Source organism: Ammodytes marinus (genome assembly GCF_949987685.1).
Source record: "Ammodytes marinus genome assembly, chromosome: 2".
NCBI classification, from domain to species: domain Eukaryota; kingdom Metazoa; phylum Chordata; class Actinopteri; order Uranoscopiformes; family Ammodytidae; genus Ammodytes; species Ammodytes marinus.
The window spans coordinates 35,170,985-35,193,484 of NC_137231.1; the positions used below are offsets into that span (position 1 = coordinate 35,170,985).

A 22,500-nucleotide genomic window follows, 5' to 3' on the forward strand; every position below is an offset into this window, starting at 1 on the left:
AATCGAGATTATAAATTTCCAAAAAGTCGAAATAATGAGCTAAAAATATCAGACTAAAAATTAAATTCGAACACATTTTACTTTTCATCCCATAAATATGAATTAACATGAGAATATTTGTATCAATTCAACATGTCATGTTATTTTTATACTGGCCAAAACGGTCATCCAGCAGGCATATCAAACATAAAACCCGGGTCCGTTCTCTGCATGTCTTCCCCTCTCTGCCCCATTTCAACTCTGTATCTACAAAACTGTCAATAAAGCACGAAAAATTCAAAAAAAATAAAAAAAAATTAAGCCGATTTCTGCAATAATAAATATAAATAAATAACTAAAGAAAAGACACAGTGGCAGCCGGTTAGTTTGTCAATAGGACATTTTTATTTCATACGTTCTGTCGCTTTTAATCAAATTACAGTAATATACTTGCTGAGATGACCACACCGGCTGCAGCCTGGACAGCTAAGACTCACAGCTGCACTACTTTGAAGCAAACTTTTTATTTTTATTTTTCCATTCATTTTTTCGACTCTCTTTTTTTAAAATGATCTTGCAACAGAAAGAAAGCACATATGCCTTGAGATGGTGTGGAGGTGGTGTGGTGTGATGGTAGGTGGGTAAGAAGAAGAAGAAGAAGGGATATTTTTTATATATATATAGATAGTGCTGGTCTAAAAAAAATAAAAATAACTAAAATTAAAAACGAACAAAAGACAAAAAAAAAGCAGGAAAAGAAGTACATGTTGTAAAAGATCAGAATATGGCACATTTGGTCCACGTTGGTAGTTTTATTATCTCGTTTTCAAACATGTAATAAACAAAAAGAAAAAAGCTAAAGAAAACAGATCATAGTGTAGTTCCCCCCCCCCCTCAAGAAGCACAGCATTAGAGACAGCATATTGAAAAAACAGGACTGTATAGGGGGCTTTGCTCTTTACGTTAAAATCTTGGTTCATCTTAGCCAATGCTTTTTGTATTTTTTCTATTCACCCTGGTACAGTATTAATAATAATATCTTCTTTCCATCCAAAATTAAGAGGCGGGAGTTGGGTTGGGGACGGGGAAAGGGGCGGGTCTTAGTGGGTGATTGACAGGTGGTGTTGGACATTCACAGGAAGTAGTCAGGAGTGCGTCTGGTGACATGGGGCTCGCCACGACGCGGGGCCGGGTCAAACTGAAGGCTGTAGGGGGGAGAGAAATAATGTTAAATATTTGTTTTTTATTTATTTAATTATTATGCAATTCATTTATTACAGTTAAACATATGTGGTTAACTGTCTTTTTTTTCTTCATTTTATAAAATATATCAAACTGAAGGCTGGGGGGAGAGAGAGAAAAATAATGTGTTAAATATTAAATTTTTTATCAATTAAAAGCATCTACGAGGAACTTTTAAATATTTCTGAAACAGTCACATTTTCCCTCTGATTATCATAAATTACATGTAACAGCAAACGAGACCATCAGTGCAAAGAATGCCATTTTTATATAGTTTTTCTTAATGCCTTTGTCATGGGTATACGCTCACCCAGGAACAACAGGATACAATTTTTGACTCAGATATAACCTTGAAACTTTGACAGTTGATTATTAACATCAATATAATTATTTTATGTGTTAATTTGCATCCCTTTAGAAACTCCTTTTAGAGTTTGAATAACTAGCAAGTAAAACTTAACAATGTCTTTACTAGTAAACATTTTGGACAAATAAAATCATTTAAAAAGGTGCAGTGTGCAATATGACATCATAAAGAAAATTCTAGAAAGTTCTAGAATGCAACACTCCCTGGGTAACCCCACCCCTTTAGAATAATAACAGAAGCTACAGTGGCCTTCAAGGACAAGAACAATTAAACATTTTAAACAATGCTCCTGATGACATTCCAACTATGACACTTTCAAGATGGCGGCACTAGGCCTTGGTCCAAAATATGCAGAAATATGGACATATACGAGACCCTTTCTAAGGGAAAAAATAATAATAAAAAAAAAAATCAGCTATTATGCACTAAATTAAATGTACTTATGGATATTATAATTACTTTCTACAAAATCTGCTAGGAAATAAAACCCAAAATTCTACACACTGCAGGTTTAAGTCTGTAAACAACCAAAATAATCTCGATTCTTTCAACATCTTTTCTTTCTACTTACAAAGAGTATTTCAGAGTGTCGTCCAGCTCCATGATGGCTGCTTGGTTTCCACAGCGATAGCAGTAGTTTGGAGCACTGAAGATGGTCACCACGTTCTTATCATGGCCCCAGTTATAGCCCTGAACGAGAGAACACACACAATCAATAAACACATATCTACTGTTTTATTGATTAATTAAATGTATACTTAAAATTGAAAATGTTTGTTGGCAGTTACGATTAAGTAATATTAACAAATAATGAAAACCACCAATGAAAATATACTGTCTAACACTTTGCTTTACCCGTTCGAAAAGGGTGAGAAGAAGAAAAGTTATTTAATCCCACCCCTTCTCACTAAATTATTGATTCATGATGGGATTTCATCTTCCTAATTACTGTACTTAAAGGAACACTTCACCCATACTGAACCAGCGTTCTATCATTATAAAATCACTATTATAATATAATGAATGAGGTTTTTCTTCCCTCAGTCTTCCCCAGCTGTCCTGTTAATCCTAACCCTACATTTTACCATATGTGATGTCACACGTGGTAAAATGTAGGGTTAGACAGTGAGACCATAATACACTCTTTCTCTTGCCCCGTCAGATTAAGACTCGGTACCATGACTGGACACTTTTTTTTGTAGTCTAAATGAATAAACAGATTTTACTTATGTGTTTTACCTTCATAAGTATTTTGAACAAATCACAGCTATAAAAACAAAGACTGTCGTTTGTTTTTTAAACATATTTGAAAAATAGACAAGTATCTTAATGGTTTGTTAGTGGTCTAAATAGGTGAATAAACATATTTTTTGGTGTCTGTTACCTCCATGACCAGCTGATGTGCGCGGGACACCAGCGTGAGGCCGTTGGCGTGGTTGAAGGTCTCAGAGATGTCCTGTCCGAAGGTGTAGCCGGCGCCTCGCGGGGAGATGCCCCAACCACCACGGTCATCTGGGTCTGACCACAGCAGGTCACACATAGGGCCCTGGGAGAAGAGACAGAGAGAGATAGACGGAGGGAGGAAGGGAGGGAGAGAGAGATTGACGAAGGGAGGAAGGTGGAGGGGGGGGGGGGGGAGAGAGAGAGAGAGAGAGAGAGAGAGAGAGAGAGAGAGAGAGAGAGAGAGAGAGAGAGAGAGAGAGAGAGAGAGAGAGAGAGAGAGAGAGAGAGAGAGAGAGAGAGAGAGAGAGAGAGAGAGAGAGAGAGAGAGAGAGAGATAGATAGATAGATAGACGGAGGGAGGGAGAGAGACAGGGAGGGAGAGAGAGAATATTTAGAATTTCAGAAGAACAGACATCAGTTTTCAGAACTTTTCCATTCAATTTTACAGATTTCCTTATTTAGGCCCGTTAGCTTAAGTTACTAGTTTTTTTACATGTTCGAAATTAAACCTTCATTCATTCTGTTTAACAATAAAATGGCTCAATAATGAAACTCTTACTGCATCTCTGCCATGCGAGTGAGTGAGTGAGTGTCTGTATCGTGTGTCTGTGTGTGTGTGTGTGTGTGTGTGTGTGTGTGTGTGTGTGTGTGAGACTGCATGTGTGTGTTTACCTCATGTGGGACTTCTTGCAGGCGGTCCAGAGCTCGTATGTGATCCAGAGTGTCTATGGAGGGAGACAGGCCTCCGTGGAGACAGAAGATCTGGAAACGAAAATTACAAAAAGATATTTAGTCTTCCCTATACAACATCCTTATTCAAAAGGAAAAACATGGCGGCACATAAAAACACTTTCACTGATACCTGAAAAATCATCCATCCACATGTATATTCTTGGAACATGTTTTTTTAATTCTGTTCATAACTTATTTATCTATTCGTTATTCATCTAACCCATTGTTGCAATGTCTGCTCTACTTGCCTTAAATTAAGACAAATAAAGTTTTCTTGAATCTCCTCTGATCTATCTAGTTGCTATAGTTTCCCCATGAGACGTTTATAAAGTTTCCCTCTTCTTATTCAGCCATGTAGCTGTAGCACTTATGTTCTCTGTTTTCATTGATCATTTTAGTTTGGTATTTAATTGAATTTTAGTTCTGATGTATTTCATGTTTGAATTGGCTCTTGTCACTTAGCAGGCCGCCATTGTAAACAACAACTTGTTCTTAATGACATGCCTGAAGAAATAAAAAGTAAATAAAATAAAAAACGCTCTAACTAAAAACCTGTGTTCTTTGTGTGTGTACCTGTCAGAGACGCAGGTAATCGAACAATATAATCAATCCGATTTTTTGTAAAAGCTTATTGAAAAACCCAACTTTTCTATCATATTGATTTTTTTAGTTTTACTAATTTAGACCACGTTTAAAGAGACTTTTATACATAAAAAAACAGATACACTGTCACTGGTAATTGAAAAGTCTAACTATAAGCCTGTGTGTTTTTCATACCTGTCCATGTACTAGTCTTAATTTGAACTATTTTAGACAATTTTCCTCCAATACATCATCCATTTTTAAGCGGATAAACATGGCAACACACACACACACACACACCTTATTGAAAAGTCTAACTAAAAGCCTTTATTAAAGCGTGGGTACCTGTCTATCCAAGCGGCAGGTAATCCATGTTAATTTTTACTATTTTAGAGTAAGTTAAGTTTTCACCCAATACATTATCCATTTTTAAGTGGGAAAACATTGCAGCACACGCACACACACACACACACACACACACACACACACACACACACACACACACACACACACAGACCTTATTGAAAAGTCTAACTAAAAGCCTTTATTAAAGCGTGGGTACCTGTCTATCCAAGCGGCAGGTAATCCATGTTAATTTTTACTATTTCAGAGTAAGTTAAGTTTTCTCCCAATACATTATCCATTTTTAAGTGGGAAAACATTGCCACACACACACACACACACACACACACACACACACACACACACACACACACACACACACACACACACACACACACACACACACACACACACACACACACACACACACACACACACACACACACACACACACACACACCTGTCCATCCACCAGTGCGGTGAGCGGCAGGTAGTCGAACAGGTCTGTGAAGTATTTCCAGACGTTGGCGTTGCCGTACTTCCTCAGACACTCGTCGTAGAAACCGTAGACCTGCGTGATCTGCCGCGACTCGTGGTTCCCTCGCAGGATCGTGATTCGCTCCTGGAAACGAACCTGGAACACAGACAACCAATCAGAAAGGGTTATTTAAAACGAACCGGGAACACAGACAACCAATCAGAAAGGGTTATTTAAAACGAACCGGGAACACAACAACCAATCAGAAAGGGTTATTTAAAAAAAAATACTAATATTCAAGAGATTATACACTATTTAAAAAGGTGCTACAAGGAACTTTTTAATATTTCTGAAACAGTCTAATTTTTCCTCTGATGATCATAAATTACATGTAACAGCAAACGAGACCATCAGTGCAAAGAGAATGCTATTTTTATATAGTTTTTCTTAATGCCTTTGTCATGGGTATACGCTCACCCAGGAACAACAGCTGGCGTGGTAAAAACACTACCGCTTTTGTCAAAACACAACATTTGAAGACGTCAGGAAATCATAAAAACAGTTAACGAGTTTTGACATTTAAAAACCAAACTATTAATTGAGAGCGTGAGTCTGGGTCGTAAATTAAGACTTTGTTAACACTAGAAGCAACATCTCTAAATGAATGCAGTTTTATTAAATTATAGAGATTGGGAATTTTGGGTCTTTAGTTGTAATATTAATGGGAAAGATTAATAGGTCATATATGCCTATCTTGTGTGTCTGTCTCTCAGACTCTAGGTCAGCCTTGGAGCCTGTTAGGAGACACTTAGGTCAGTTGTATAGATAAAGTCTCATCTCCTAAGACTCCAGAATGTTATGGTTCACTGTGTTCAGCTCTGAACCAAAACATTGGTACGCTTGGTGCCCGAGCCGGGGAGGTGGTAGAGATAGCGCGAGGTTAATACACAGCTCTAAGCATGAGTTTGGCAGAATTGAAGTGCAAGTCACAAGAGTTGCAGTCCGGTTCTCCTTGGCCAAGTCTGTAATAAATATTTCTTCATAATTCATCCAAGTCTCCTGAAATATTCTTCCACCTGAGTTGACCTCCAACCTTAACAGAACTTCCTTCACAGAGATTATGTTTTAAATGTTCCGACATAGTGTTTGTAGGTACATCAGAGTGTGAGAGAATCAGCAGTGACTCAGTTAAATGTCTAAAGTCATTAGATTAGAGGAAGTGGGTCAGAGTGTTTCCCTCCTGCTCATAAACTATCAGCTGATCAACAAATCAAACAAGTCACAAAGTGGAAAGTTTACACACACACACACACACACACACACACACACACACACACACACACACACACACACACACACACACACACACACACACACACACACACACACACACACACACACACACACACACACACACACACACACACACACACACACACACACACACACACACACACACACACACACACACACACTTTTTATGGACGTGTTTACGACGCAGGTAAACCATCAACACAGTCACTAGAAACAGAAACAGAGGGAACTAAGCATTTAAAAAAGGTGCAGTGTGTAATATTGGAATATTTACAGAAATCTAGTGGTGAGATTGTAGATGTCAACGCTCCCTTGCTAACTTGGGAGAATTTACAGAAGCTACGGTGGCCTTCAAGGACAAGAAGCTATAGTTACTAAAGATGGCATCATCCACCACTGCCTCAAGTCTTTCCACAATATCAAGTGATGAGGTGAAGATGTATTTAGTTGTTTATTCTATAGTACTTCTTCTTCTTCTTGGTCTTCCAACAGGTGCATTTCCCCAGGACGCCCACTATATATAAAAACGTGTAAGGCTGTTAAGTTAAGTTTGTCCGTTCTGTGCTACTGTAGAAACATGGCGGTGCAACATGGCGGCCTCAGCGCCCCGCTCCTATGTAGATATAAAGGCTCATTCTAAGGTTAATTATTTTAAAATTATTATACAACAAATAAAACATACTATTGAACATTATATTCCAATTAAAGCTGGGGTATGTGATTTCTGATTGGTCAAAGTTAACATGAGCTGTACACTTTGACCAATCAGAGCGAGGTTCCGATTCTCTGTTCTTATTGGCTTGTTGGGACTGTCCATTCACTTTGGTACAACTTTGTTGGTGTAGAGCGTGTCAGGGAGGGACCAAAGAGAACAAGTGGAGCGGTTGAGGTATTTGGATTCGAATCTCTATCCCAACTGCCATTTTCTCCCAAAATCCTCCACCCCAGCTTTAATTCTGTTCTGAAAAATTCCAATAAATCCTACGCACTGCTGCTTTAAGGATCCAGAGCGTTTTGTTTAATCAAATCAAGTTGAGAGAAACTGCAGGATATTTATAGAAGCTTGTGAAGCAGCCGCATCAAAAGGTTTTAGCTCCTGATTATCACATCAGAACAAACAGGGAAATGTCTGTAGATCAGTGGCCTTAAAGAGACTTTCAGCCTTCAGTCATGTAAATAAGACCTTGTTATCTGTGAATTGCCTGTACAAACAAAGATGATAATAATAAAATATTAAAAATAATATAAAAGTGGGGCGCCCTTAGCTCAGTTGGTAGGGCGTCCCCCCCCCCGGGCCCAGCAGCAGACCCGGGTTCGATTCCCGCCCGCGGTCGTGCTCCGCATGTCACTCCCCTCTCTGCCCCATTTCAACTCTGTCTCTCTGCACTATCAATAAAGCATAAAAATGCCCAAAAAATATCTTAAATAAATTAATAATAATAATAATAATAATAATAATAATAATATAAAAGTATGTGAAAACCCAGAGAAATAAACAGGCTCTACTTGTTGGATGATAAAATAACTTGCTGCAAACACCTGGATTTACGTTTATTCTCTGTTATACGTTAAACGTTATCGGGCCCCCTTCCCTCTGAAGAGCTTTTAGTAGCTTATATAAGGCTTTCCCACATTCCACGCGTCCTGCATTGCTATGAAGTGTATCTTAAAATGATTTCTCAATGATATAGCAAATATATGATAAGTTAGTTATGTATGAATAAAAACCAAAGATGAAAAGACACCTTACACATGTCAAAGCAGTAAGAAATCAGACTTTTAGGAATTGAATGTATAAATGTATGTGTCGACTTCTAGAGTCAAAAAACAAAGTAATAACTGCAGCACTCAGTCACTGACACTAAACAGAGTGATACAAGGTTCTCCTCTGGGCTGTGGAAACATTGGAATCGTTGCCTGTATGTATTTTAATCTGTGTTGACTTGTATTTGTGTTGTCTTTTTATATGGAACTTTGAGTCCTGAATAAAGTATTCATTCATTCTATACTTAAGATTTCATGATACTGTTTGATTTTTCTTTTTACAAATGAACCAAAAACAGACAGAGAGGAAGATCTTGGGATGAAAATGAGAATAAATGGAGTGTAAATAGGACCTCTCTTAACCTAAAATAGACACTGTAACCCTGTAATAGAACGTAGCGTGTAATGTCATAGTTTTGTCACAGTCATAGCCGCTTTAGTTTGACGGGAAACTAAGTCGATAAAGATCCACAGAGGAAGTGAGTGTATTGATATTCATGACACACACACACACACACACACACACACTGACAGCAGCATATATATATAAATCAATAATTCCTTGAAGTAATTATTATAATTAATTTCTATGACCTGAACCACGAAAAACAGCAGAAAATTGATTATTAATTTAGGGTTTTAGTTTCGATGTTTATAGCGCAAATCAGATACAAAAAGATTGACTTTTTTTTTTTGCATTTTTATGCTTTATTGATAGTGTAGAGACAGAGTTGAAATGGGGCAGAGAGGGGAGTGACATGCAGAGAACGACCGCGGGCTGGAATCGAACCCGGGTCCGCTGCTGGCCGAGGCCCATGGGGGGGGACGCCCTACCAACTGAGCTAAAGGCGCCCCCCTTTCTATTTCTAACTATACATTATATTTACTGTAACAGGCAAAAGAAAGTACTGAAGACATTCAGACAGTAGTGACATTGTCAGACTTACCCAGTCAAAGTGCATGTGTGTGTTTGTTGCGCGTGTGTGTGTTTGTTGCAAAAGTGTGTTGCGTAAATTTGTGCGTGTGCGCGAACGTGTGTTTGTTTTGTGTGTTTGTCGCACAAGTGTGTGTGTGCTGCGAAAGTGTGCGTGCGGGTTTGTTCCATGTGTGTGTCTCTGTCATGTGTGCATGTACCTTTAACTGGTCACCCAGTCAAAGTGTGCGTTTGTTGCATATGTGCGTGTCTTGCGCGCGTGTGTTCCTGTCTATGTACCTTTAGCGTGACAGTGTGTGTGTGTGTGTTCTTGTCTGTGTACCTTTAGTGTGACAGTGTGTAGCATGTGTGTGTGTCTCTCTCTCTGCGTGTGTGTGTGTGTTCTTGTCTATGTACCTTTAGCGTGCGTGTGTAGCATGTGCGTGTGTGTGTGTGTGTTCCTGTCTATGTACCTTTAGCGTGCGTGTGTAGCATGTGCGTGTGTGTGTGTGTGTTCTCGTCTATGTACCTTTAGTGTGACCAGCAGAGTGACCGTCTCCACACTGTAGTAGCCTCGGTCCACGTAGTCGCCCATGAACAGGTAGTTGGTGTCGGGGGATTTCCCTCCGATCTTAAACAGCTCCATCAGGTCGTGGAACTGACCGTGCACGTCTCCGCACACCGTCACCGGGCATCGTACCTAGCAACCACACAAATACATATTTTTAATAATAATAATAATTGACAGGTTTTGTATAGCGCTTTTCTGGAAGTCACTCAAAGACGCTTTACATCACATAGAATATACATAAAGAAAAAAAAAAAAAAACATTACACAAATTATTATTTTTAGGCCAGAGGTTGTTGCAAGATTCACTGACTTACTCTGTCAGCCACATAATATTCACCAACTTCTAGATTATATTTGTTTCACAGAGACACACATTTTTATTAAAGATTAGTTATTAACGTGCTTAATCGTCACATAACGACCCTTCTACGAGCATTAATTAAAAGATAATTTTTGGGGCATTTTTCTGCTTCATCAGATTAGACAGTGTGTAGAGACAGAGATGAAATGTGTCAGAGAGGGGAATGACATGCAGAGAACGACCCGGGCTGGATTCTAACCCAGGTCTGCTGTGAAGAGGACTGCGACTCTATTGGGGGGGGGGGGCTCTTACCATTACACCACAAGGCCTGTCTCTCTCCAAGTATTTAAAAGGGCAATAAAGAAAGTACCTTAAAGGCCTCATTTTGAGCATGTTAAATTCAAGGCCTTTAAGAACCCCCTTTATGCAATATTTACGGTTTTGTTACTTTCAACTGTAGATATAAAAAGTGAATTATTACTTGATTATCACAATGTACTTTAACCTCTGTGCTCTTATACGTTTGCTGTTTCTAAAGTGACTCGTGGCATTTACAGTAAAGCTTAGAGAGTGTACGTGTGTGTGTGTGTGTTAGAGCCTGCAGACTAAGTTTGCAGTGTAAACAAGGCGTGACATTAACAGGGAAAAACACCCAGAGAGCGAGTCAGCCTCCACATTCAAGTTAGTATTGTAAAAAGAGTCAACAACTTCTATCCACTGATAATACTGTAGGTTTTTATTGCATTATCCTTTTTAATATTAATGATAAGGGGAGGTGAAAAAAAAAACGATTCTTGTAAAAATTGCCATCGCCAGAAAATGGTGCATCTTTAGTAACTTTAGCTTCTTGTCCTTGAAGGCCACCGTAGCTTCTGTAAATTCTACCAAATGGAAGGGTTACCAAGGGAGCGTTGACATTTGAAATATATGCATTTTGCTGCTGCCGGTAGTATGTTGTCTTGCCTTCAAATCACATGCATTACCAGCTTCACATTAAAATAGACTTAAAATGAAGCCTCTTAGCACACAGTGGACTGGAGGAGACAGACAGACAGACAGACAGACAGAGACCGACAGACAGACAGACAGACAGACAGACAGACAGACAGATAGACAGATAGATAGATAGATAGATAGATAGATAGATAGATAGATAGATAGATAGATAGATAGATAGATAGATAGATAGATAGATAGATAGATAGATAGATAGATAGATAGATAGATAGATAGATAGATAGATAGATAGATAGATAGATCTCCTCTTAGCACACAGTGGACTGGAGGAGATCCTGAAATCCCCCTTTCAACTGAATTGAAAAAATCCATTTTGAATCGAAAATCACGGGATACCAAATCACCCACACCCCTAATCAATGACGTAATCTTTCCGTTCTACTAGAATTCAATGAGTGTTGATCGAACAAACGGTTATATCTCACCTCCTGGACGTTGGATTCCTTGGTCAGGATCTCTTTGGCCTGGAACAGAGAAACACACACAGTTAGTTAGTTATTCTATCTATCTATCTATCTATCTATCTATCTATCTATCTATCTATCTATCTATCTATCTATCTATCTATCTATCTATCTATCTATCTATCTATCTATCTAATATGTGGAGTTAGTTTCATGATAGTAAAGCATCTGAAAAGAGTTATAGGCATATTCATCAATCCACATTAAAAGATATTGTCATTTAAGGTTGATAAACTTGTCAGAAATTCAGGTTTAGATGAGGCTATGGGCAATGCTCTGGTTCTTATGACACAATAAGTATTTTGGAACCAATTTAGTTCCATTTTAAACAAGGGCTACTCTAGAAATCAATTACTCACACAAATCAATAACAAGTAATAAGTAATTTTCCCTTCTACGAAAACATGAGGAAAGGCAAAAACACCTGCATCGGTCCTTTCTGCTTTACTAGGTCACGGCTAATAGGATTCAGTCAAGTCATGTTTAAAACATTTTTCATTAGAATACGCCAAGGCTTGATTTTCCCTGAGGGGAATAATATCAGTTTGAAGAAAAGACAATTATTAGAGTGAGCCGAGAATTAGAAATACACCACTCCCTGCGTTCCAAATCACATACTACTTTCTTTTTACTACACTACATACTAAAGTACAGAAGAGTTTTAGTCTTTGTACTCTACACTACATACTAAAGTACAGAAGAGTTTTAGTCTTTTTACTACACTACATGCTAAAGTACAGAAGAGTTTTAGTCTTTTTACTACACTACATACTAAAGTACAGAAGAGTTTTAGTCTTTTTACTACACTACATACTAAAGTACAGAAGAGTTTTAGGGCCACAGACAGGAGAAAAAAAATCAGATAAGAAAGATTTTTTTTTCATTATGTCGAGAAATCTTAAGAATAAAGACAAATACTCCAAAATGCTATTGGAGTTAGTGAGGCATTTATGTATTTTCAGCATACTACAATTGACCTGCATGTATTGGGACATCCTAAATCTTGTTCTGGCATACTAAATAGAAGGGAAGTATGGGGATTGGAACACAGGGAAAGTTTAACCATTTCTGAGAGAAAACACTTTGCTTTTTTTAAAGTCATTTCAGACACTACGGTGTCCTGTAAGGTCATTGAGGCTAAATATGGACTTGTGGTGAAATGAGTTATTATTTTTAATCAAGAGTATTCTCGTTGGAACGTAAAAAATGGATTGTTAAAATATTTTTAATTGCTATTTTTACTCTTTTAAATTTTAAAAAATCAAACAAAATAGCAAAAAGCACATTTAGGCTTTTTTCATAAATGCTACGGTGAAATTATTTTTTAAATATATTATATAAAAAATAATATCTGGAAGTGGGGGGAAAAATGTTCGGCCTTGGGCAAAGTGTTTCATTATTTTCAGAGTAGAATTTTAATTTTGGTGCATTCCTATCACCCTTATGTTTAGACATTTCACTGAATAGATCAGTCCATTGTGAAGATGCTGGTTGTTATTTATAGGGCCGTTTTTTATAAGGAATCACATGCTCTGGACCAACTGAATATAACATTGTTCACCACAAACTGCTCAGCTGACACTCACTGAACCAACAGACGGATTTCACTATTTTATTTGTATGTCATTCAAGGAACAAGGAACTAGGATGTAATACAGAATAGCTGATTTCTAGCCTGTAGCTTTTAACTGATAAGAATGTGTTTATTATTATAAATGTAAAATAAAGTATTTTATTAAAATAAATATATGTTTTTCAATGTTTTAATAGATTTTTCAATATTATATCACCCAAGAAAAATCTTCAAATAACGTTTCCTTGTTTACGGATGTGTATCTATTTACAGAAAATATAGCCAACAGTTTTAGAAGGCCTATTTGGTATCGCATAGGGCAGAATTTGAAATCAATATTATTTTTAGAATTTCACATTAAAAAAAAGATATAACCGGATAACATCTGTGAACTATTTTGAATGGGACTAGTAGGCGGATGTTTTATTTATAGTGCAACAAACCTGGAGTGAGCGAGTGAGTCAGGATTTTAGCAAAATAGCGGTTGATCGATAAAGACAGGGCGCGGTGCCGATAACTGCACGTGCACTTATTGATAACCGTTATAATTAAAAACATGTTTAAACACAGTGAATAGAATAAACGTCAAAAACTAAAATATTTTATGATCGTCGATTTGTGCGCAGAAAAGCAGCCATGTTAGTAACCGGGCTGTAAAAACGGGCTCAGTCTATTTCCTGGTAACGATGGAAAAAATACGTGAATTTAGAAATCTTAAAACGACGGTTGATGATTAAATTCACGTTAAATGTAAATTCAACGCGTTAAAAAGGCGTGAAATGTTATCGATTAGATGAAATGTGATCATAAACATCGATCAAATCATGATGACTGGCTGAAAATAGGAAATAGCCGCTTCCATTCTAGGAATTACTCGGAGCCATTTTTTTTTTTTTTTTTAGTAATTAGGCCACAATGAAAGCCGAGCGGAAGATTCAGATTCAGACAAAATAAATAAAACAAACTAAATAAATAAACTCACCTTCTCGCAGAGCGTCCTGACTTGGTTCTCCGACAGCTGCTTGCACTCGTTTAGCTGCTCGATCCATTGATCTAACTCTTTAGTGAAAGATTTGTCTTCCATTGCAGCCGCCGCTTGTCGTTAGCTCGTAGCTCTAGCCGTTAGCTTGGCGCTCGTCGTATTGTTCAACCCGCCAAACCGGTTGGCAAATCAACTCTTGGACCTGAAATTAACGATGTGCTCGGTAAGCTTCTATCATGATAAGTTATTAATGGTTAAAAAACGGGGTATGTCCGACTGTGGCGTCAGAGGGGTCGTCTGCCCTGCGATGCGACCATGGACCGAGGCGGCGGAATGCGGCGGCTAGCCTATGGTGCTAAAAGAGAGCTAGCTTCAATAACATCCTGGCATTTCAGCTGCATCGCGCATGCGCATAACAGCAGCGACGTCAAGAGGACAGAACGAGAACTACAATAGATAGATAGATAGATAGATAGATAGATAGATAGATAGATAGATAGATAGATAGATAGATAGATAGATAGATAGATAGATAGATAGATAGATAGATAGATAGATAGATAGATAGATAGATAGATAGATAGATAGATAGATAGATAGATAGATAGAAAGAGTAAGCGAGAGAGAATAGATTTGATGTTGGATATGACCAAAATTATCTAATTTACGTAATCAGCAAGTCGCCAAACACATTTATAAACCAGATTTCTCACTACAGCTTGAAGTGTAGCCTATTAACTTGTGTAGCACAATCAATTCACTAGCACTACGCCATCAAGGCTTTTCATTTAGTATTCTCATAGCATCAATATATTAAGATAACTTGCGGTGCACACCAATTTGAAAACAGCAAATTTTCAGAGTATTTGATCCTTTTTTAAATCCCATGATCAACACAGCATTCTTGTTTGCATTATATTCGTTGTCTTTAGCCCTGTAAACAGTAAGCAGCTGCAGCACGAATTAAAACATCAAGGTCATCTGCATACATTAGACGACTCACACACACTCATCAATCAATCATTAATGGTGGTTCATTGATTCTGGAGACCGCTTGTTGTCAAAACATTTTTTGTGAAAATCAGTGTATTTTTCCCTCACAATCCGCTACTAGTCCGTAGGCCTACAATGTGTGCGCTGACAAAAATGTTTAAATGTTTGTTAATGTGTACAGCCTGGAATCTGTAAACTGTTATGTGGGAATGATATCAAGGGGCCCGCTGTAGCTAGCAACATTTCTTCAATTCTTTGGTTTAAAGGGACACTGTGTAAAATGTTAAGTAATTCATTAGCTCAAATTAATATCTTCATTCATAAATATGTCCTCATTGGTGTAAAATCACCTCTGCCAATAATCGGAATTATCCTCCTAAACGGAGAATTACAAATGTTAATGTTACATTTTGTCCATTGAGCGGGCAAGTCGTATGGAGGAATCCATGTTTTTGGAATGTCATCAGGTGCATTGTTTAAAATGTAGAATTGTTCTTGTCCTTGAAGGCCACTGTAGCTTCGGTTATTATTCAAAAGGGTTGGGGTTACCCAGGGACCGTTGCATTCTAGAACTTTCTAGAATTTTCTAGAACTTTCTTGATGATGTCACATTACACAGTGTCCCTTTAAACTATATCCTTAAAGGTGCAGTGTGTAATATGACATCATCAAGAAAGTTCTAGAAAGTTCTAGAATGCAACGCTCCCTGTAACCCCAACCCTTTCGAAAAATAACAGAAGCTACAGTGGCCTTCAAGGACAAGAACAATTCTAAATTTTAAATAATGCACCTGATGACATTCCAACTATGACACTTTCAAGATGGCGGCACTAGGCCTTGGTCCAAAATATGCAGAAATATGGAAATATATGAGACCCTTTCTAAGGGGAAAAAAATAATTCAAAAATTTTTTTTCAGCTATTATGCACTAAATTAAATGTACTTATGGATATTATAATTACTTTCTACAAAATCTGCTAGGAAATAAAATCCAAAATTCTACACACTGCAGGTTTAAAAACACATACAAAGAAATATTGACGGAAAAAAATCAAGAGTCAGAACATTTGTCATTATTGTTAAACCTGACAAGGAAGATTGTATATTTTCTATATAATACTTTGCCTTAAAAGTCGATCAAAATAAGTAAGTAGCCTAAATTACAATAAATAGGCCTATCTTTTTCCTCTTCAGCTGAGGGGCATCAGATTGTCCGCAGGTAGCAGAATTCACTTTAACACCCCCGTGGAACATTCATTCCACTGTGTTACAGAATCCACCGTAACACCGGCTCATCCTGGTTCTCAGCAGTCCGTCAGTGAGCGTGTGCAGCGGCCGTATGGCGACGTGATTTACGGCAATCAAACCCTCGTTGAAAACAGCTGTGTCTAGAGGGTCTGATACTTGTATTAGGTCCATGGTTTTCTATCAAGAAAACACAACAACTAAAAGTGTAAAACAATGGCTCATCTGATTACAGACCCCGCGGAGAAAGAGAGGTAAGTCCCTGTTAAGAGCTAACAGCATTGAACTCTTATTGTAAGATGTTTTAATTTAACGACAACTTGGGCATCTGCATTTCTAACTTGAATATTAGGTAAAACTTTAGTAATAATGTCGATCACGAAAGACTATTCTTCAATTCGGCTTACATGTGACCTGGTTCTTATATTTTATTCCAACAGAAAAACTACTTTTTTTTAGCCTCTATGCGCTTCACTAGCAAACCGCGACAGCACTGAAATGAGCGACTGTTGGTGAATCAAACTATCGTGTAATCGGAGTTACATGTTTATTTTGATTCTAAATATTCACCCGATGTGTTATCTCTGAGCCACACTTTTACATTAATTTGTTTATATAGTCAGGTGTCAAGAAATATGTGTCGGGAAATGGCAAAAGTTTTAGTTGTGTTGTTTTCAAATGAAGTCTGGCGGTTGGCTCAATATGCACGACAGTGGCGTAGTGACGTTAGCCTCTTTAGCATGACGTGTCAAAGAGGTCCTTTTAAACTGTATATTTACCAGTCAAATATTAAATTAAATTACATTTTTGATGGTCAAGTAATGCATTTAATCAATTTAAAGCCACAAATTACTACAATATTTTAATTCAAGCTTAAACGGTTGATCACATCTGTTGTGGCGTGTTGCTACATTCAGCAGGACGTTAAATACACACTAAAAAGTTGTTTTTGTTGTTGGAATAAAAGATAAAATCCAAATTAAATGTCTGCCGAATTTAAGAATGGACTGTCACGATCTACACCTTACTACAGTTATTATTATTAAACGAGTTGTATTTGTAAATAATCGCTTTTTGCTCAAAGTTCTGTAGTAAAGTCAATAACACTGAATATATGGGATTGTGAATGGAAAGATCAATAGACTTAGCTCTAGCATTATTGTTATTATTGTATAAAGTGAATATTGTCTGTTTTTAACTGGTGAATTTTTTGGAAGACTATGGAAAATCCAAGTCTATTTTGTAACTTATGCTGTCCTGTGTATGTGTGTGTGTGTGTGTGTTCCAGGTTTATCACCGTGTATCCCGTCTACGTCAACAGTAAGAAGACGTTGGCTGAAGGTCGGAGGATTCCATCAGAAAAGGTGAACGCTCTCTCTCATGATGTTTCACCTGCTCAACTTCACTTTAACTTTAGGGAAAAACATACACCTGTTTGTAAACATGGTTCCCACCGTTATGAAATTCCTGTGGGTGAAGTGAGTAGGGCGGTCGTCCACTGGGTTACAGGGTCGCTGGTTCGATCCCCCGTCTCCCCGCCACATGTCCAAGTGTCCCTGGGCAAAGAGACACTGAACCCTAAATGTCTCCTGATGGTTCAGAGAGCGCCTTGCATGGCAGCTACTGCCGTCGGTGTATGAGTGTGTGTATGAGTGTGTGTATGAGTGTGTGTATGAGTGTGTGTATGAATTGGTGTATGAATGGGTGAATGTGGTAAGAAATGCAAAGCGATTTGGGGCTGAGAAAATCGGCTTAAAAGCGCTTCATAAGTCAAGTCCATTTACCAAGTCCATTCCTTTTTCCAGACCTGGAAATGGTTTGAAATGAACTGAATGTTTTGGAAAAAGTTTTGAATTTACACACATGTTCGCTTGTGTTTTAAGCTTTTATATACACATTCTATGCCGTCTAAAGTTAAGCAAAATAGTTCCTTGAGTTACTATTGTTTAGAATCAAATGCCAGGGAAATGTATGTTTAATAATTTATGGCTTAAGAGAAAGGCAGTAAGTTATCAGCTTTAGTTTAGCCTAATAAGTTAAAAAGAAACTATAAGATAAAGCTGTCTGTCTGTCTGTCTGTCTGTCTGTCTGTCTGTCTGTCTGTACTTCACTTCTGGAGTTCAAACCGGGGCCTGCTTGCAATGTGAAAGTGGGCAATTGCCTAATTTTAGCAAGTTTACCTATGTTTAAAAAAACCACTGTCGACACAGTCATTCTGGTGTGAAAAGGCTTTTAGATTGAGCCCTGTAGAAAGCGGTGTAACTGTAGTGTTAAAATTGTGTTTTCAGGGCGTGGAGAATCCGTCCTGCACTGAGATCGGAGACGTTCTTACGGCCGCCGGACTCAATGTTTACGTGGAGGTAAAAACATCCAAACAGTTTACAGACTGTTCTATCAATGCTAGATAGAACTTCAGACTGTTAACGATGTTATCCCATTCCCTGATATTTCCTTTATATTTTGAGTTAAAGGGGCACTGTGTAACATTTTAAGTAATTTATTAGCTAAAATCAATATCCTCATTCATAAATATGTCTTCATTGGTGTAAAATCACCTCTGCCAATAATCTGAATTATCCTCCTGAGCGGGGAATTGCAAATATTAATATTACATTTTGTACATTGAGAGGGTAAGTCTTATGGAGGCATCCATGTTTTTGGAATGGCATCAGGTGCATTGTTTAAAATTTAGAATTGCTCTTGTCCTTGAAGGCCACTGTAGCTTCTGTTATTATTCTAAAGGGTTGGGGTTACCCAGGGAGCGTTGCATTCTAGAACTTTCTAGAACTTTCTTGATGATGTCATATTACACACTGCACCTTTAAGGCAAAGGGTTCTTACCGTTACTATTGTGTGTATTCTTTCTTGTCTTATTGTAGTTTATTTTATTTTTTTGAGATCCTCAGATGTTAAATCCGGCTGTATAATTATTTCCACTATGCTTCACTATGTTCTAACTTCTGTGATCAAATCAGAAAAACTATAATTAGCTTTGGAAATATTTTTGAGCTATGATGTGTAGTATATGGGAAAAAAGCATTTTAGTTTAACGTGTGTGTGTGTGTGTGTGTGTGTGTGTGTGTGTGTGTGTGTGTGTGTGTGTGTGTGTGTGTGTGTGTGTGTGTGTGTGTGTGTGTGTGTGTGTGTGTGTGTGTGTGTGTGTGTGTGTGTGTGTGTGTGTGTGTGTGTGTGTGTGTGTGTGTGTGTGTGTGTGTGTGTGTGTGTGTGTGTGTGTGTGTGTGTGTGTGTGTGTGTGTGTGTGTGTGTGTGTGTGTTCCAGAGTTCTAAGATGTATCCCCGGGAGTGGAACCGTGACGCCCAGTTCAGAGGTCGAGTCAGAGTCCAGCTGAAGGAAACCGACGGCAGCTTGTGTCAGGACAAATTCACCTCACGTAAGTCTCTAGGGGTGTGTGTCTGTCTGTCTCTGTCTGTCTCTGTCTGTGTGTGAGTGTTAGGGCACATTCTCACTAGGCCTACTGCCCCGAATCGTACCGTGCCGGCTGTCCCCTCTCCCAAGGCCCCACTGAAAAAATGGCAACAATTCATATATCGGGGGCGCCCTTAGCTCAGTTGGTAGGGCGTCCCCCCCCATGGGCCTCGGCCAGCAGCGGACCCGGGTTCAATTCCAGCCCGCGGTCGTTCTCTGCATGTCACTCCCCTCTCTGCCCCATTTCAACTCTGTCTCTACACTGTCAATAAAGCATAAAAATGCAAAAAATATATTTAAAAAAAAAAAATCATATCAGGGTTTATCCTCAATCCTTTAAATGTCTGTTACCTGCGATCTCATTATTTTGGTCACCACACATTTCTACGTTTTTAAGGGGCCGTGTCAACAAGATGTGCTTTTTTCATGTCAAAGTGATTTGATAATCATATCCAGAGCACTTGCATCAAAAACAGCCGTGATGCGTCATAAAGACTTGTTTGTTTCTGTGCCGTCAGGTCGAGACGTGTGGTTCTACGTGGCGGAGATGATTCCTAAACTGAAGACTCGCTCAGTGAAGGGAGGAGGAGCCGACAGCAGCGCACAGCAGGGAGAGGGCGGCAAGAAGAGCAAGAAGAAGAAGAAATAGACAGAGATAAAAGAGTTATTTTCTTTTTTAAATTAATTTTTTAGGTTGAGGTCATTGTGAGGGCTTTTTGCTTTTTTTTTTAAAGTTTTTTTGTGTGACTCTTTCCAAGAAGAGCAAGACGAAGAAATACACATAGAAATAAAGATACATTTTTTATTTTTTAAAGGTGCTACGACAAACTTTTAAATATTTCTGAAACAGTCTAATTTTTTCTTCTGATGATCTTAAATTACATGTAACAGCAAACGAGACCATCAGTGTAAAGAAGGATTTTTTTTTTATATAGTTTTTCTTAATGCCTTTGTCATGGGTATACTCTCACCCAGGAACAACAGCTGGCGTAGGTAAAAACACTACCTGCTTTTGTCCAAAGGGGGCGCTAGAATGAACACAAACTGAAAGTTCCTCGGAGCACCTGTTTCAATACATTTTTAAGTTGAGGTCCTTGAGGGCTTTTTCAAAGTTATTTTTTTGGTCACTGTGACCCTCAGACACTGGTTGCGTTCCGAATCGCATACTTTCTACTATTTAGTTTGGTAGAAAGAAGATTTAGGATGTCCCGATTCTTGTGGCCAGATTTAGGATGGTTAGAAGTACCCGGATGTCCTACTTCATGCGGCCAAGATTGTTAGTGTTGAAAACAGCATCCTATTTGGGCAATTCTGACCCACAATCCAGTGCGCACGTGAAGTGACGTCACATCGACGAAGCCTCCATATGGAAACAAACGGGGATGCGACGGATAGAAAAGCAAGAGGCAAGATCAAGGCGCAATGTTATGATGAAAATAGAGAGTAAAGTATGTCCCAATAGTATGCCTACTGCATCCTAACTAGATTCTTTTTATCGTCGGATGTAGTATGTAGAATAGAAAAAAGAAAGAGGAGGAGATTCGGAACGCAACCACTGATTCAGCTTCAGAAAATACCGGGTTCCATTTTTAATTCTTTGTTTGAACACCGTGAATGATTCTGTGAAATCATGTCAAAGGAACTCATTTCATTTCTGTGTTCTATATAATTTCTCTCTTGAGTTATTTTCAAAGTCATTGTCATTGAAAACATCAAGAATAAAAAGTTCATTTCTCATTGTTCTGTTGGTCTCATTTTTAGCAAATAAAAAATTAATGTTTTGCTATTATATATTCAGTCATTAGATGATTCTTCTTCCTCATTTAAAGGTGCAGTGTGTAACATGACATCATCAAGAAAGTTCTATAAAGTTCTAGAATGCAACACTCCCTGGGTAACCCCAACCCTTTCGAATAATAACAGAAGCTACAGTGGCCTTCAAGGACAAGAACAATTCTAAATTTTAAACAATGCACCTGATGACATTCCAACTATGACACTTTCAAGATGGTGGCACTAGGCCTTGGTCCAAAATATGGAGAAATATGGACACATGAGACCCTTTCTAAGGGAAAAAATTATAATTATAAAAAGAATGTCAGCTATTATGCACTAAATTAAACATACTTAGCCTATGGATATTATAATTACTTTCTACAAAATCTGCTAGGAAATAAAACCCAAAATTCTACACACTGCAGTGGAGTCAGTGATTCTTGAGAACGCTTGTTGTCAAAATCAGTGAATATCTCATGATCCACTACCTGACTGTACTGTGTGGGTGTGTGCTGAACAAAAAGCCAGTGTTAATACACAGCCTAGGCTCTGTGAACTGGTATGTTGCTAGCTTTGGTGACATACCCTTTGTTGAATCACTGACTTGATAGAGGTCCAGATCATTTTTAACTATTTGTTACCTGACTGTTACTAGCCTAATGATTATTTTAATTCTGGATTCATCTGCTAAATCTTTATCTCTATCAATTGATTATTTATACAATCACAAAATGCTTCACAATAAAAACAAACAAGCAAATAAGAGACAAAGCAACACGCAACACATTATTATTCTTTCAATTAAATTTCTATCTATTTATCCATCCTCTATCCTTACGTTTTTTTAATGAACTTTATTGAACAATTCTCAATACATAAATGAAAAGTACTCGATATATCTTATCTGCTTACATCAAAAAAATAAAAATACATCCACAAAGACATATACACATACATATTAAACAATATAAATAAACAGTACAATACTCCAAATA

The 22,500-nt window shown here is 37.9% G+C and overlaps 2 protein-coding genes across 2 annotated transcripts; one reads left to right on the forward strand and one right to left on the reverse strand.

Moving 5' to 3' along the window:
* Positions 1–367: 367 nt before the first annotated feature.
* Positions 368–14,422, reverse strand: LOC307267177 (serine/threonine-protein phosphatase 2A catalytic subunit beta isoform). The gene is made up of 8 exons (XM_080049425.1): positions 14,065–14,422; positions 11,471–11,509; positions 9,686–9,856; positions 5,148–5,321; positions 3,704–3,793; positions 2,973–3,134; positions 2,160–2,278; positions 368–1,184 (listed from the first exon to the last, which is right to left on the reverse strand). Exons 1-8 carry the CDS (start codon positions 14,164–14,166, stop codon positions 1,112–1,114), a joined length of 930 nt encoding a protein of 309 aa, XP_079905551.1. The 5' UTR covers positions 14,167–14,422; the 3' UTR covers positions 368–1,111.
* A 1,946-nt stretch (positions 14,423–16,368) lies between these two features.
* Positions 16,369–21,466, forward strand: srp19 (signal recognition particle 19). Its single transcript, XM_080049437.1, has 5 exons — positions 16,369–16,556; positions 17,591–17,666; positions 18,591–18,662; positions 19,583–19,694; positions 20,248–21,466. The coding sequence occupies exons 1-5, from the start codon at positions 16,519–16,521 to the stop codon at positions 20,376–20,378; spliced, it is 429 nt and encodes a 142-aa protein (XP_079905563.1). The 5' UTR covers positions 16,369–16,518; the 3' UTR covers positions 20,379–21,466.
* The last annotated feature ends 1,034 nt before the right edge of the window (positions 21,467–22,500 follow it).